Source organism: Dothidotthia symphoricarpi (genome assembly GCF_010015815.1).
Source record: "Dothidotthia symphoricarpi CBS 119687 unplaced genomic scaffold P153scaffold_20, whole genome shotgun sequence".
Lineage (NCBI taxonomy): Eukaryota > Fungi > Ascomycota > Dothideomycetes > Pleosporales > Dothidotthiaceae > Dothidotthia > Dothidotthia symphoricarpi.
The window spans coordinates 200,216-213,558 of NW_022985027.1; the positions used below are offsets into that span (position 1 = coordinate 200,216).

Here is a 13,343-nt window from a genome sequence, read left to right on the forward strand (position 1 = left end):
CGGAGTTGTCTAGGTAACCACCCTGGGGGACGAGAGTGAAAGTCAGGTCCAAAACAACATCCCAAGTGAACGTGATGGACACGATCGGCCCATGCAGTTCAAGGGGATATTGATGTCTTCACATGTCTTGTAGTCGCTCTTATAAGCCGTTGTGAGTTACCGGTATTGATAGTTGCAGTAGTTGGGTTGCGGCGTAGGGACAGTTGCTTTCACCGCTCGCTAAGTCAAAGTACTGGCACAGGAAATCACGGCGCACTTACCTTCTGTCGGAGCCCTCGACAACAATGTATCAGGCATTAATGTTTCACAATGCAATCATTAAGACTTCAGTGACGCACTGCAAGACGAGGTGCAAGGCGGCGCGTTTTGGTGAACTAGTCGAAGTACCAGATATTCGACTGCGTCTTGCCAACAAGTGAAACCATTCGTCTGAGTGAATATTCTTTGTGACAGACACAGTGAACTGGCGAGCATAGGCAGGGATAGTCTCATCACAATACGAAGACGAATGCAATTATTCGGGTGCCTTTGTGTCACTAAACTCACCTGAAAAAAGATCCGGAAGAGATCCCACAGCCATGCAAACTTCGCAAGACATTGAACGTATCTAGGAGCCGGATATCTCACTCATTGCCTTGATGTCAGGTGTGGAGCCAGGCGCCCGGACTAACATTTGTAAGCCAGCCAGGGAGTGGCTCTCAAACCCATCTATGTCACTTTCTCTTCTCAAATGTACGCTTCGCCTTCCAGCCGTTTCGCCAACTCATACCTATCCCCACCATCTTTCAACTGCTCCTCAATCAACTTGATCTCTTCCTTGATATACCACGGTCTATTGACGATAACACTGTTCTCTATAGAATACTCTTCGAGGGCACGCGTTGCATGCTCGGGTAGGGTTTCTCTCCACTCCTCCATCTTCCGCATCAGGTCCGTATTGAGAGTGAGTTCGTGCTCGAGCTTGGATATCATGGTCTTTGCGCGCTCTTCCAGCGTTGTGGACGAGAAAAGTACGCAGCAAATGGTAGCGCAGTGCTTAACGGCCTGGGCGTGGCATTGTGAGTATGCGAGGTGGTACCAGTATTTCTCAAGTCTGAGTTGCGAGACACAATTTTCGTGACGCTTCGGGTCCGGCGGAGCGGTGTCTGGTAGAGAAGAAACTGAATGGTTGCACTTTGCTGTTTGATTCATCAACTGCAGTGTCTCCCATCTTCTCTCCAAACTCCTTAGTTCCCAAAGTATGGTACCCTCTACCCTAACGCAAAAACTATCTGGACAGGAACTCTCTGGGCATAATCGATGAAACCAGGGCTCTGCGGCGGAGAGCTCTGCTTCATGTTTCTCGATATCCCATTGGCTTCGTTGCACACGCCATTTGAAGAGCCATCGCTCATCGTCATCCGTCGCATCCTCAATAGCTTGCTTCTGCAGTGCAAGTCGGTGTTTGGCATGGTGAATATATCCGAGTATTTCGGGGCCCATGACGTTAGCGTGCTTGCCGTCGATTTCTACGACACGTTTGAGCGTAGCATCTGCGTAGACACCATTGAAAAGCGTATGCTTTTTGCGAATTAAGTCTGCGTTGAACTGCTCTGAATCAAACGATCGTGGCCATCCGTTATTTCTCAGAAGAACTCTTTCGAAACCTCGTTCAACATCCTGTTCGTTTGCGTTGTATGGTGTCTCCCACGGTGTCCATGACAACTCCTTGCAAGCTTGGATGATCCGTCTCAAAAGTGTCGGAGCGTCGAACAGCGTCATCTGATCAAACCCGTCATGCTGCTCATGTGCCCGCCATGGCTCGCTAAATATACCGCCGAATTTTCCAGTGTTCTTGTCACGATGTAGGCCGCGCATGATCCAGTACTCGCCGTCAAAAGCTCGCACTCCATTACGAGAGATGTCGTAGAATAACACAAGGGCCTCATGGTTAGTCCACGTCGTCAGTGCAAGAGTGCTAGACATCGTGTGGGACCACATGGAGTTCACACGAAGCGGATCGCAGCTTTGTTGTAAGTGATCTAGACGTCGATAATCCATGAACTGGCCACCATAGAGCCAGCTATCGTCCCGAACTTCGAACGTGTCGACGTAGGGAAGGAGCTCCATGAGACGCAAGACTGATGGGTCGTGATGGCATGGAATGGACGTCGTGTTGATGACGTGCGGTCCCTGCTTGATGGCGGTGTGTGGAATGAAGGTCATATCTGCCAGTTGTACGTAGATGTCGTTCATCAAGGTGGCAATCTCTTGCAGTTGGAGTTCGTTGTGTGAAGTAGAAGAATTGGTGAGTATGTTGTATGCACTCGGAGCGCATAGAAGCGCGATGAGCGGTAGAAGAACCATGATGAAGGGATGCTGAAACCATCTGAATAGGTCATCAAGCCGGGTAGATTCCACACGTTGGTATGAATCCCGTCGGCGCTCCTCTTGATTACCTTGTTCTGAGGTTGAATCCATTACGGCGGTATGGAACACAGCGACGCTCGGGTGATCGAATGGTCAGACGGCTAAGACTTGGGCAGATCGAATTGTCAATGAAAGTCATGACAGTTGCGGATTGATGGAAGATCACCAGACTGAAGCACAGGCAATATGATCGTAACATGCACCAGGCACGATAGTCGCCAAAGCCTACGTCGCTCAAGCACTATCTTTGCTTTGAGTTTAGAACACCGTCGGGGTCAGTTAGGCGTTATCTTGCAAGAGTGAGGTGGGGAAACATTGAGGGGTAAACTAGACGCGCTAAGTCGCGTTGCCACGTGCATAGATGATTTTCGTGACGACCCCACGCATGCGATCTTTTACAACCCGATTTACTTGCCCAGCGATGGCGTCCACCCCACCATAGACATTGAACATCCCTTCCAATCTCGTGGTCTTTCACACTGTCAAACGAAATCATGGCGCAGAAATTGGATCAACTACCCCCTGAGATGCTCGACTTCACGCTTCTCAAGACTGCTGGGGCTCTCACACCGCGACTTGGACGCTTGGCGGTGCCTGGAAGAAAGACCTTGTTGACCCCAGACTTCCTTGGTAATACGTCGAGAGGCGCCATTCCCCACCTATCGCAGGACAACTACCGGAAAAGCGTCGACATCAACGGCGTGTACATTGCGCTTGAAGACTGTACATAGCCACTCCTCTACAGGCCTTGCGCGCAGCTCACCCCTCGCAGTCGTCGAGAAATACCCCGCGAAGACGCCGCCAGTCCTCAGCTACGATGTACCCGAACCTCTCCGCCAATTCATTGCTCTCCCACATGACACGCTCGTCGTCCTCGGCGCTCGTCGCAATCCGCCGATACCATGTCCCTCCGCGAACACAAACACAGCCATCTCGCTGTTGACGTCAGTAGGCTTCCGGTCTGTGAGCTCAGAGTACTACGCGGCCGCGATACAGAAACTCAAACCGGATATCGTGGTGGGGTTGGCCGACATACCCTTTGGCCAGGACTCAATAGGCACCAAGAGGAAGGATAAGATGAGTGATCGAACCGAGACATGGCTGAAGGATCTTGTTGCTAAGGGAAGCGCGCTGGGGGAGGAAGAGCAGAAATGGAGCGTGTTTGCGCCGATACTGCCCATTGAGCGAGATCTGCAGTCGTGGTATCTAGAGCACTTGGTCGAAGATATGGCGGACAAAATCAGCGGTGTCGCAATCTACGACGCCTATCTCCTGGATGACCTGCCAGAGCAGCTCTACCACCTCCCTCGATTGTCTTTCCACGCGCCAGCCAGCCCTCACGAACTATTGCGTCAGATCAGCCTGGGCATGGATCTTTTTACCGTGCCATTTCTCGCAGACGCAACAGATGCTGGCATCGCCCTCGACTTTACGTTCCCCGCCCCATCCAAAGATGAGTCGTCAAGCGCAAGGAAATCGCTGGGGATTGACATGTGGCTCGATATGCACGCACAATCCGTCATTCCTCTCTCAGTAGACTGCACATGCTACGCTTGCACCAAGCACCACCGTGCATACGTTCAGCATCTACTCGCCGCGAAAGAGATGCTGGGCTGGGTGCTTATCCAACTGCACAACCACGCTATTCTCTCAGCCTTCTTCTCTGGTATTCGTGCTTCCATCGAAGCCGACACCTTTGACGCCGAGGTTGCGACCTTTGAAGCTTACTACGAGCCCGCACTACCCGAGAAGACTGGGCAAGGGCCAAGAGTGAGAGGCTACCAGTTTAAAAGCGAGGAGCATGCGAAAAGGGAAAAGAAGAATCCTAAAGCGTTTACAAAGTTTGATGAAGAGCAGATTGCAGAACTAAAGAACGCGAGTGAGTTACAAAAGGACAGGAAACTGCCAGCAAGTAATGTTGTTGATGATGAGGCATTGATGGGACTTGTGGGGTTAAATGGTGTTAATTTCAATGCGGATCCGGTAGAGGGGTTGACAATAGAGGATGATAAGAAGGTATGAGTTTTTCCCGTGAAGAAGATGCATATGAACTAAACGACTTCTCTCTTGTTCTACTTGTGTTCTGTCTTCTCGTAAACTGTTGTTCAGCTTCTGCACTTGCCTTGTTCCACATAGGTTCCATCACATACGGACTAGACCACCTACCCTTACGTCCGATGCACTCTGAGGACCGTTCAAAAGGCGCCAAACAAACTCGTGGGTGTGCTCAGATGCTGTGCAATAAGCGTTGAAAACGCAAAAACAGACGGTGTCAAGGCTCTGGATCAATGCACATATCAGAAACGCACAACTACACCACAGAACAAGGACACTGTGGGTCATGAAGACTCAGGATCGAGTCAGTTGTCAGAGAAGGAGCGCGTGTAAAAGGTAAAAGGTTGACGAGCGCCGAAGTCGCCAGCCACAAGGATGTCTCAGCGAGCAGCACGAGTGACAATTATTGTATTTTCAACCACGTCCAGAAACCTATCTCTGCACCGAAGGTTCTCCAGAGAGCCTTGGGCAACTAAAGTTTCGCAATTTCATGCACATGATATGATTCTCAGCTGATGACTGCTTAGAATATACAAAACTGTCTCATTTAAACCACCATGCAGCAATTCGATACCACTGCATAGCGCTCAAACATCCTCAACAGACACTCAGAATATTATTCGTAACAAATTCATGTCTTCCACATACGACCATAGGACGTTGACAACAAGGCTTCCCGTTCGCTCAGCCCTATTTAAGCAACGTACCGGCGGATTAGTACCTTGGTTGGTGACAACAAGGGAATTCCCGCTGTTGTATGTATTTCTTTTTGAAATTTTGGCTAAGTTTTTTTGCGGGAGCCGAAACGCTAGGATAAATGGGGCCTAGCTTTGGAGATGTGGGGCAGGCATCAGCAGCGGCACTGTCGCTAGTGAAGACCTGCCGTGGCATGTTTTGGTTCTGTTTTTGCATTCAAGTCTAAAACCGAGTAGATGAGATCTTGCAACTAGCCATAAGTATGAGTATATTCTACCTTGTAGTGAGGAGTTCACAGTCATCCTAGCAAAGAGCTCTTTCTTTTTCATATTATTACTATCATTATGTATCTGGACTCAGCCGGCCAGGGCCTGGCGAAAAGCCTCTATTCTGACTTGATTAGGTAGGACGAGCGTCTTCTAGCAGGATGGGGCGATATTCTCTCTCTACCCTCCAGCCCCACTTTTTCACGGTGCTTACTCTCAGACGTAGCCTGGGTTGCCTCTCGAAGTGAGCTACTCGAGGAAGAACCTTATCGAGAAAGGCCACGCGGGAATCAGAGAGGAAATGAGGTTGAAAGGGAGACCACTTGCGTAGATGAGGTGCTGGTACATTGCCACGAAGGGACTTTGTCATAATACAGTGGGAGACTCCAGAATCTTCGCTATTACATGGTTTGTTTTCGTATTTAATTATCCGTTGCACATTCGTACTTTGAATTGGTCTATACGAAGTAGAAAAGATTACAAATTAATTGAAGGAATATCGTCGTTGGAGATTGTGCAAACATGCAAATAAAGAGAAGCGTCATTCTTCCTCCGTCATGCTTGGAACCATCGTCCCAGAAACCGCAAAGCCCATTCCGGACGTATAACGCCCGTCATAAACATTGCGAGATGCACCACCGAGATATAATGCCCAAATCAACACAACCCATATAGCCGACGCCTGCCATGAAGTAAGGGGAGAATAACCTATATCCAATCCAATCCAAGCGCCTGAAAGCAATCCGAACTCCGAATACACGTACACAGCTCCGCCAGGTCCCGCCCAGGTGCTTTTCCTTCTGCCTCTGCAATTCCGATCACTTGCTCTTGCTCCTCTTGGGCGCCCCGGGGAACAATCTACAATCCATCTTCATCTTCTTGACAAACACGAGGTACGACTCGAGCGCTTCAACCTGCGTGGGGAACGTCTTGCTCCGGTTCATCCACATCTTCAGGTACTTGTCGGAGGTCTTATCTTTCAGTGCTGCATACCACTCGTTCGACGAGGCTTCTTGCTTCAAGACAATAGCAAGGCGCCTTCCTTTTAGTGCTGTCACGCCGCTTAGTTGTTTTAGGCAGGCGGCTTGGAGGTCGGATATGTCTGTGTCGTCTTCTGGTTCTTCTTCTGCATACGAACCGAATCCAATTCTTGAGAGGATTGATGAGCGTACGGGTTTTGCGGGTGGGGGTACAACGATCTCCGGTACAACGGCTTTTGGGGCGGATGTTTTTGGGGTCGAGGTTTTCGAGGAAGAAATCTTGGAGGATGATGTCTTTGGTGACACGGCCTTTGGTGGGACAGTCTTTGGCGTCACAGTTTTTGGTGGCGCAGTCTTTGACGGCGCAGCCTTTGGCGGTACGGTTTTTGGGGGCGCCACTTTTGGAGACGTAGTCTTCGAGGAAGTGGTCTTTGTAGATGTGGTATTCGAGGCCTCAGCCTTTGGAGGCGTAGTTTTTGGAGGCGCAACTTTGGTACTGGGAGTCTTCGCGGGCGCGGCCTTCGCGGGCACGGTCTTCGGAGCCACAGCTTTCGGCGGCGCGGTCTTTGAGGGCGCAACCTTCGTCGACGCAACCTTTGCCGACTCGACCTTCAAAGCCGCAGTCTTCGCCTGCGCAGCCCTCGCAGCCAAGATCTTCGACGCGACCCCCGACTTCGGCAGATCCGTCTGCGGCACGTCCGTCTCGATTGCCGGACCTGACGGCGGCTGAAATTGCCCACTTGCGATCTGTTTTGCTCGTTCCTTCACACTGACAAACATCTTGACCGGTTGGCGATGAAATGGATGAGTAGGTGCACGTACGGCGCGACGCAAGGGGGGCCTACACGCGCTTTTAATACCTACTTGCCACAAGACGACACATTCCACTACGCATCGGCCAGGCGGTGGAAGATGCGCGAACGCCTGCGAGCTGGCTAGTGAGCGAGCCGAGATTCGTGGTTAATGCGTCCAGTGATGGGGTGGTGGCAAGCGGGATTGTAAATTAAACGGACGCTAAGGTGGCGCAGCTGGTATGTAGGTAAGACGGGAAAAGGGGGGGGGGTCGAGAGCGTTGAGCAAACAAAGTTTGTTCAACATGTTACAGACAACGGGCTTTGCATATATACTGCATGACTTTCTCACAGGTTCGATATGATCAGGTGGCATGTTACGCATCATGTGCTGTTTATGTCTTGCATGTTTCATGCAGGACGTGTCGATGGCGCCCTGCACGATGGAAATGGAAGGTAGCTAGTGTTATCGATAAGAGAAGCGAGGAGGATCGATTGGGGTAAGAGAAGTGGCTGTGCAGATTCCACCGCTGGCTAGAAGACTCGCTTGGCTCAGCCCCTGGTTAGCTCAAAGCTGATCGAGCAAGGATACGAGTATACGATATGGTCGACGCGTCGTAATCACGAGAACCTCGAGTTGCTTGTTTTGATCTCTTCTCCAACATCTGACACTTACATATTATCTGCCAAACCGAGTTGTACACCAGGTCCAATAAGTGGTCACCTCTATATGTAAGTTTGGTAGTTCCCTTCAGCAAGCCGCAACCCACACCGAAGCAAACTCAAAAGACTACTTTAGCTCAGGTACGACACTCGTATGCAATTTTACAAACGCTTCCCCGGACTTCCTCACACGAACAACACACGGACCCCTGCTCCATAATATCAGACTTGCAGACACGACTTGTTGCGGATAGCATGTTCTCACGTTGTCGAAACAGCATGAGCACACATACCAATCAATAAGTCTGATACCATAAATGCAGAGTATACTCACTACGAATACGTTGCTCAGGACAAGTCAACGTGTACACGTATGTTCCTTCGTGGCCTGCATAAGGCCTACCAGGAATCGCGATAACGCAGTCAAAGCCGATAGGATGGTACTCTTTCTGCACATTACATGCATTCTTGATAATTTCTTGCTGGCGTTAGAGGGTGCGGTTATTGTAAGTGAGAACCCGGCGGTCTGATACGTGATGCGCAGGTTCATCTTCCCAGGCAAACTGTAAAAGAAGTCATGCTGTCTATAAAGTTAGCCTATCAATAAATACACGCGTTCACACTACGCGCAAACCCCACGTCAATTTCGTAACAGCCGTGGCCAAAAAGCAAATAATCATCATTCATATGTATAAACCTCTGGTAGCGCCTGTCTACTTCTAGCTGGTGGTAGGACCAACAACCCCTCACATAACCGACTAATTTACAAATCCTTAGCAACAGCCTCCAACGACTCCTTGAAGATGCCACAAGCTTGACTCAATTCCTCCTCACTAATCGTCAGCGGCGGGATGAACCGAAGGACGTCGAATACCGAAGTGCTGAGGAGAAGCATATCCCGTTTGATGCATTCCTGGACGATTTTCGGCCCGAGCTGCGGTTGGCTTTGTGCGTTGCTTGCAGCAGTATTGGATGAATCGCGTTGCAGTTCCGGGTTCGAAAATTGTACACCGACCATCAGGCCCTTTCCGCGGATATCTTCGATTAGATTGCCTGCTTTGGTGCCGGACGACTTTAGGTCGTGGAGGAAGGAGAAGATCTGTTTGGAGCGCGCAGCAACATTGTCGAGTATCTTTTCGTCGTGGAACGCTTGGATCGTCGCTGTTGCGGCGGCGCATGCGACTGCGTTACCGGCATATGTGCCACCCATCGACCCAGGCTTCTGGAGGTCCATTAGCTTCTTGCTACTCGCGATACCGGACAGCGGAAAGCCGTTGGCAATGCCCTTGGCGAAGATAAGAACATCCGGTCGCACTCCAGACTCCTCTACAAACCACATGTGTCCCGTGCGACCCATGCCACACTGAACCTCATCGGCAATGAGAAGGATGTTATTCTCGTCGCAAATTTTTCTCAAGCCGTGTAGGAACTCTGGAGGCGCAGGGACATAGCCTCCTTCACCCAGAACAGGCTCTAGGATGATAGCGGCGGTGTCTGCAGGGGATGTCTGCTGCTGCAAGGTGAGCTTCAATTGTAGCAATGCCTGGTTTACGAGTTCCTCCGTTGGTGTGTCTGGAGTAGCACCGCCAAACTGGCTGTAGTATGGAAAAGCGGTTGCGAATACACCACCCATCAACGGGCCGTGACCCTCCCCATAGATGGTCTTGGAGCGAGTCATCGAGGCTGTCGCATTTGTGCGGCCATGGTAGGAGCCCTGCATGACGATGATGTTGGGCTTTTTGGTCGCAGCGCGGGCAAGCTTTACAGCTGCCTCGACCGCCTCAGCGCCAGAGTTCCAGAAGAAGACGGTATCGAGGGATGGATGCGGAAGGATAGGAATCAGCTCCTTGATAAGGGCGATCTGCGCGGAGCTAAAGCCAATGTTGACCTGAGCATGTGTGATCTTGGAGCATTGTGCGGCAGCGGCGGCGCTGACTTTGGGATGGCAGTGGCCGAGGTTCACAACGCCGATACCGGATGTGAGGTCGAGCAGCTTGACGCCCTTGTCCGTGGTTATGAATGTGCCTTTGCCTTCGTCGAAAACATGCTTGGTGAGGCGGCCAATGCCTTTCGCAATGTGTTGCTCGGCGAATGCTGCCGTGTCCACGTTAGAGGATGTCGGTTGTGTGGTAGAAAACGCTCGTAGGGGCACTCGAACCGTTCGTGAACGGACGGGCGCAATGTTGCGCAAAACTGATGAGGAGCTTCTGGGTATCATGGCGGTGGTTGTTATTGGAATGGTATGTTGTGAAGGTCGAGGTTTATTATATACAGACTGACGTAGGACTGACACTTATTCTTATCTCCGACACTAGACGCTTTACACGCGTCTAATAGATATTTTTGTGTAATGAGCAAGATATTGAGCAACCGGGATATTACAAGTAGAAAGAGTGACGTAGGGCAAGTTGAGAAAACTTATGAAGTTGTTAATAATCATCAAGCGACAGGTCATAACTACACGTACTGTCACATTAAGCAATTTCAAAAAAGTACTGAAAGCCATCTCGAACCTTATTGTTAGAAGATCGAACTAAGCTATTAAATCAAAGCTAAGCAAACAAGAATCCCTACCTACAGTCTCCTCTACTCGAATAAAAAATTCATGGATGCCCAAGTAGCATATCATCGAATATTCAAACCATAAATACACTATACCGAGCAGAACGGTGCGCTAACCACCGACATCGTGTGAACAGAAACGATATGCCAAATAAACTGCTTCTATGTCTTCTTACACAGTATGATTGCAATTTACTCATCTCTCTAGTCCCAGAAACTAGCGCATGTTTGCGCGTGTAGTGATATGCTGTGCTACGATCACACTCAGCTTGTGTTAGTGAGATGTAGCACGGGATAGAAGCATGTCCTATGGTTTGACGGAAAGCTGTGTGTCAGAATGCAGATATAAGATGGGAATACACTACAGTGCGAGGTATCTGAATGAACCTCCGCCTGCCTGCTCACCCACTCAGAGACACGCACCCGTTTCCAACGACCCATAAACCCGCACTCACCTCCTGGCGAGCGGAACGAATACAACGGTAGCGTAATACTCCTTGGCTATAATTAACATCAGTATTAGCATGAGGGCATGATATTCCCGCTACATGGCCCCATCTCCGCCGAAACCTCAAGCCAGCAAAAGCGCCCAACGACTCCAACCCACGAACCCACAACGTGCTCCCTACGCCCTTCCCGATTGGCCATCAGATTCGCCGCACAATTCCCTGCGCGGGTGGAGATTCCAAGGCGGAGATCGCTTGGCCGTAGGGATTTCCTCTTGGCTTGTCCCGCTGCCTTGGCGGAATTGTAGGCGCATATGAGGCGTTCGGCCAACCAGGTTCAAGTCCTGTCAGACGTCAGGATCGTAGTAGTGCTCGGCGGGAGGGTTTTGCTTGCTTGGCTGGATACGTCGTGATGAGGAGGAGGTAGTGGTCGGAGGTGTCCGGGTTGTTGTGTGTATGTGGGTGTGTATTTATATACAAAGCGGTCCAGGGACGTTGTGTAGAATTTCCACACATTCGTTGCAGATTTCTGCTTTCAACCTTGTTCTAGTCGAAAAGGAGCACGATGGCGCCCGCTATCACTGCCAGATATGACTGGATTCTTGCAATCACCACGATTGCATTTGTTTTCTCCGCCTTTGGAAACGGCGCCAACGATGTCGCGAACTCATATGCTACTTCGGTGGCTGCGCAGACGTTGACCATGCCGCAAGTTGGTGTGCTGTCTATGATCACAGAGTTCGTTGGGGCTGTCGCGCTGGGGGCGAGAGTCACGGCTACCATCAAGAACGGGATTATCAACATCGATCGCTTCGCTGAAGCGAACAACCCGGGTACGCTGATGCTGGCTATGGGCTGCGCAGAGGTTGGAAGTGCAGCTTGGTTAATGTTCGCTACTGTGAGTGTTGTAACCCTTTGTCACTGCTGTGTCTTCTCACACGATCAGGCACATGGTATGCCGGTGTCCACGACACAGACTATTGTAGGTGCTCTGGTTGGTGTTGGTTTCGCCACGCAAGCCGGCGTTACCTGGGGATGGGAGTCAGGTTCTGTTTCCCAGGTTGCTGCGAGTTGGGCCATCGCTCCCCTGATTGCATGCGCGTTCAGTGCTATTATCTTCGGCAGCGTCAAGTACGCAGTCTTGGAGCGCGAAGACTCGTTCAAATGGGGCATGAGACTCATCCCGTGGTATTTTGCTGTCACCGCCGCCATCCTCGCGCTCTTCATCGTCGTCGAGGCCCCGACCGCGCCATCTCTAGAAGAGTTTGGGGCTGGAAATGCCGTTGGAATCGTTCTCGGTGTTTTCTTTGGCGTGCTCCTCATTGCTTATGTCTTCTTCATTCCTTTCCTCAAGCGCAAGTTGGTCCACAAGGATGCGCGTCTCCGCATCTGGCACGTTCCTCTTGGGCCTCTACTTCTGAAGGAAAACCCGCCCCTTTACTTTGCTGGTTCAGCCGATGGAGAGTACGTTACCAACTACTACGCCGACGCACATGGCGAGATTCGTGCCAAAGGCCAGGAGCTTCGAAACCGCAAGGGTGCTGCCGGAGACGACGAGGAGCGACAAGGCGTTGACACGATCAACAAAAAGCCCGCAGATATCGACAGTGCAAGGGTGCCCTCGGACCCAGAGCAGGCTAAGGCTTTGGAGGAGAAGCTGCGTGTCAATGACGACCCGGCTGGTACTCTTCAACTGTCTCGCAAACGCAAGCTTGAACCATATGAACGCTTCATCAGCCCCGTCAAGGATCTGTCTTGGGTCAATCCGCAAAAGTACTGGGGATACACCAAATTCATCCTGCTTCAAGGTAAGTTGAATATGAGTGAGATGTAGCGAGCAACCAGCTGATCGTCCCAGGTGTAACACGAGACGTCATTACTCACGACAGCGACAAGCTGCGTGCAATCCACGCTCGCGCCAACCGTTACGATGTTCGCGTCGAGCACATGTGGACGTACTGCCAAGTCATTTCCGCCATGATGATGTCTATTGCCCACGGCTCCAACGATGTTGCCAACGCAGTCGGTCCGTGGTCGGCGGTGTACCAGACGTACCGAGAAGGTACAGTTGCGACGACGTCACCAACGCCGATCTGGATGCTTGTCGTGGCTGGTCTGCTGCTGGGTTTCGGGTTCTGGTTCTACGGCTACCACATCATGCGAGCCATGGGCAACAAGATCACACAGATGAGCCCGACGCGTGGGTTTGCTACAGAGTTGGGTGCAGCCGTCACTGTGCTGCTCGCGTCTCGCCTCGGTCTTCCCGTGTCGACAACGCAGTGCTTGACGGGAGCGCTGATTGGCACGGCATTGATGAACTACGACGTGAGGGCGGTCAACTGGAGGCAGCTGGCGTTCATCTTCATGGGGTGGGTGATCACGCTGCCTGCGGCGGGTCTGATTGCTGGTCTGTTGTGTGTGATGGCGCTGAACACGCCGCATTTTTAGCTACTTGTGGGTGGGATTAGTAAGGGT

General features: G+C 51.1%; 5 protein-coding genes across 5 annotated transcripts; 2 read left to right on the plus strand and 3 right to left on the minus strand.

The window, feature by feature from the left end:
* Nucleotides 1-520: 520 nt before the first annotated feature.
* P153DRAFT_369994 (uncharacterized protein) lies at nucleotides 521-2,688 on the minus strand. Its single transcript, XM_033668913.1, has one exon. The coding sequence runs from the start codon at nucleotides 2,458-2,460 to the stop codon at nucleotides 727-729; it is 1,734 nt and encodes a 577-aa protein (XP_033519715.1). The 5' UTR covers nucleotides 2,461-2,688; the 3' UTR covers nucleotides 521-726.
* A 127-nt stretch (nucleotides 2,689-2,815) lies between these two features.
* P153DRAFT_400152 (tRNA-guanine transglycosylase) lies at nucleotides 2,816-4,797 on the plus strand (the record flags this gene model as incomplete). Its single annotated transcript, XM_033671791.1, has 3 exons — nucleotides 2,816-3,132; nucleotides 3,182-4,425; nucleotides 4,567-4,797. The coding sequence occupies exons 1-3, from the start codon at nucleotides 2,904-2,906 to the stop codon at nucleotides 4,795-4,797; spliced, it is 1,704 nt and encodes a 567-aa protein (XP_033519716.1). The 5' UTR covers nucleotides 2,816-2,903.
* Nucleotides 4,798-6,244: 1,447 nt separating this feature from the next.
* P153DRAFT_378797 (uncharacterized protein) lies at nucleotides 6,245-7,186 on the minus strand (the record flags this gene model as incomplete). The annotated part of the gene is made up of 1 exon (XM_033669826.1): nucleotides 6,245-7,186. One exon carries the CDS (start codon nucleotides 7,184-7,186, stop codon nucleotides 6,245-6,247), a length of 942 nt encoding a protein of 313 aa, XP_033519717.1.
* A 1,328-nt stretch (nucleotides 7,187-8,514) lies between these two features.
* Nucleotides 8,515-10,194, minus strand: P153DRAFT_369997 (4-aminobutyrate aminotransferas-like protein). Its single transcript, XM_033668914.1, has one exon. It carries the CDS (start codon nucleotides 10,076-10,078, stop codon nucleotides 8,624-8,626), a length of 1,455 nt encoding a protein of 484 aa, XP_033519718.1. The 5' UTR covers nucleotides 10,079-10,194; the 3' UTR covers nucleotides 8,515-8,623.
* A 1,239-nt stretch (nucleotides 10,195-11,433) lies between these two features.
* On the plus strand, nucleotides 11,434-13,316 carry P153DRAFT_378799 (phosphate-repressible phosphate permease-like protein; the record flags this gene model as incomplete). The annotated part of the gene is made up of 3 exons (XM_033669827.1): nucleotides 11,434-11,766; nucleotides 11,815-12,676; nucleotides 12,727-13,316. The coding sequence occupies 3 exons, from the start codon at nucleotides 11,434-11,436 to the stop codon at nucleotides 13,314-13,316; spliced, it is 1,785 nt and encodes a 594-aa protein (XP_033519719.1).
* Between the last annotated feature and the right edge of the window lie 27 nt (nucleotides 13,317-13,343).

Bases quoted from the DNA above. Each gene is read 5' to 3' on its own strand.
- P153DRAFT_369994 (XM_033668913.1), bottom strand. From the start codon at position 2,460: ATGGATTCAACCTCAGAACAAGGTAATCAAGAGGAGCGCCGACGGGAT.
- P153DRAFT_369997 (XM_033668914.1), bottom strand. From the start codon at position 10,078: ATGATACCCAGAAGCTCCTCATCAGTTTTGCGCAACATTGCGCCCGTC.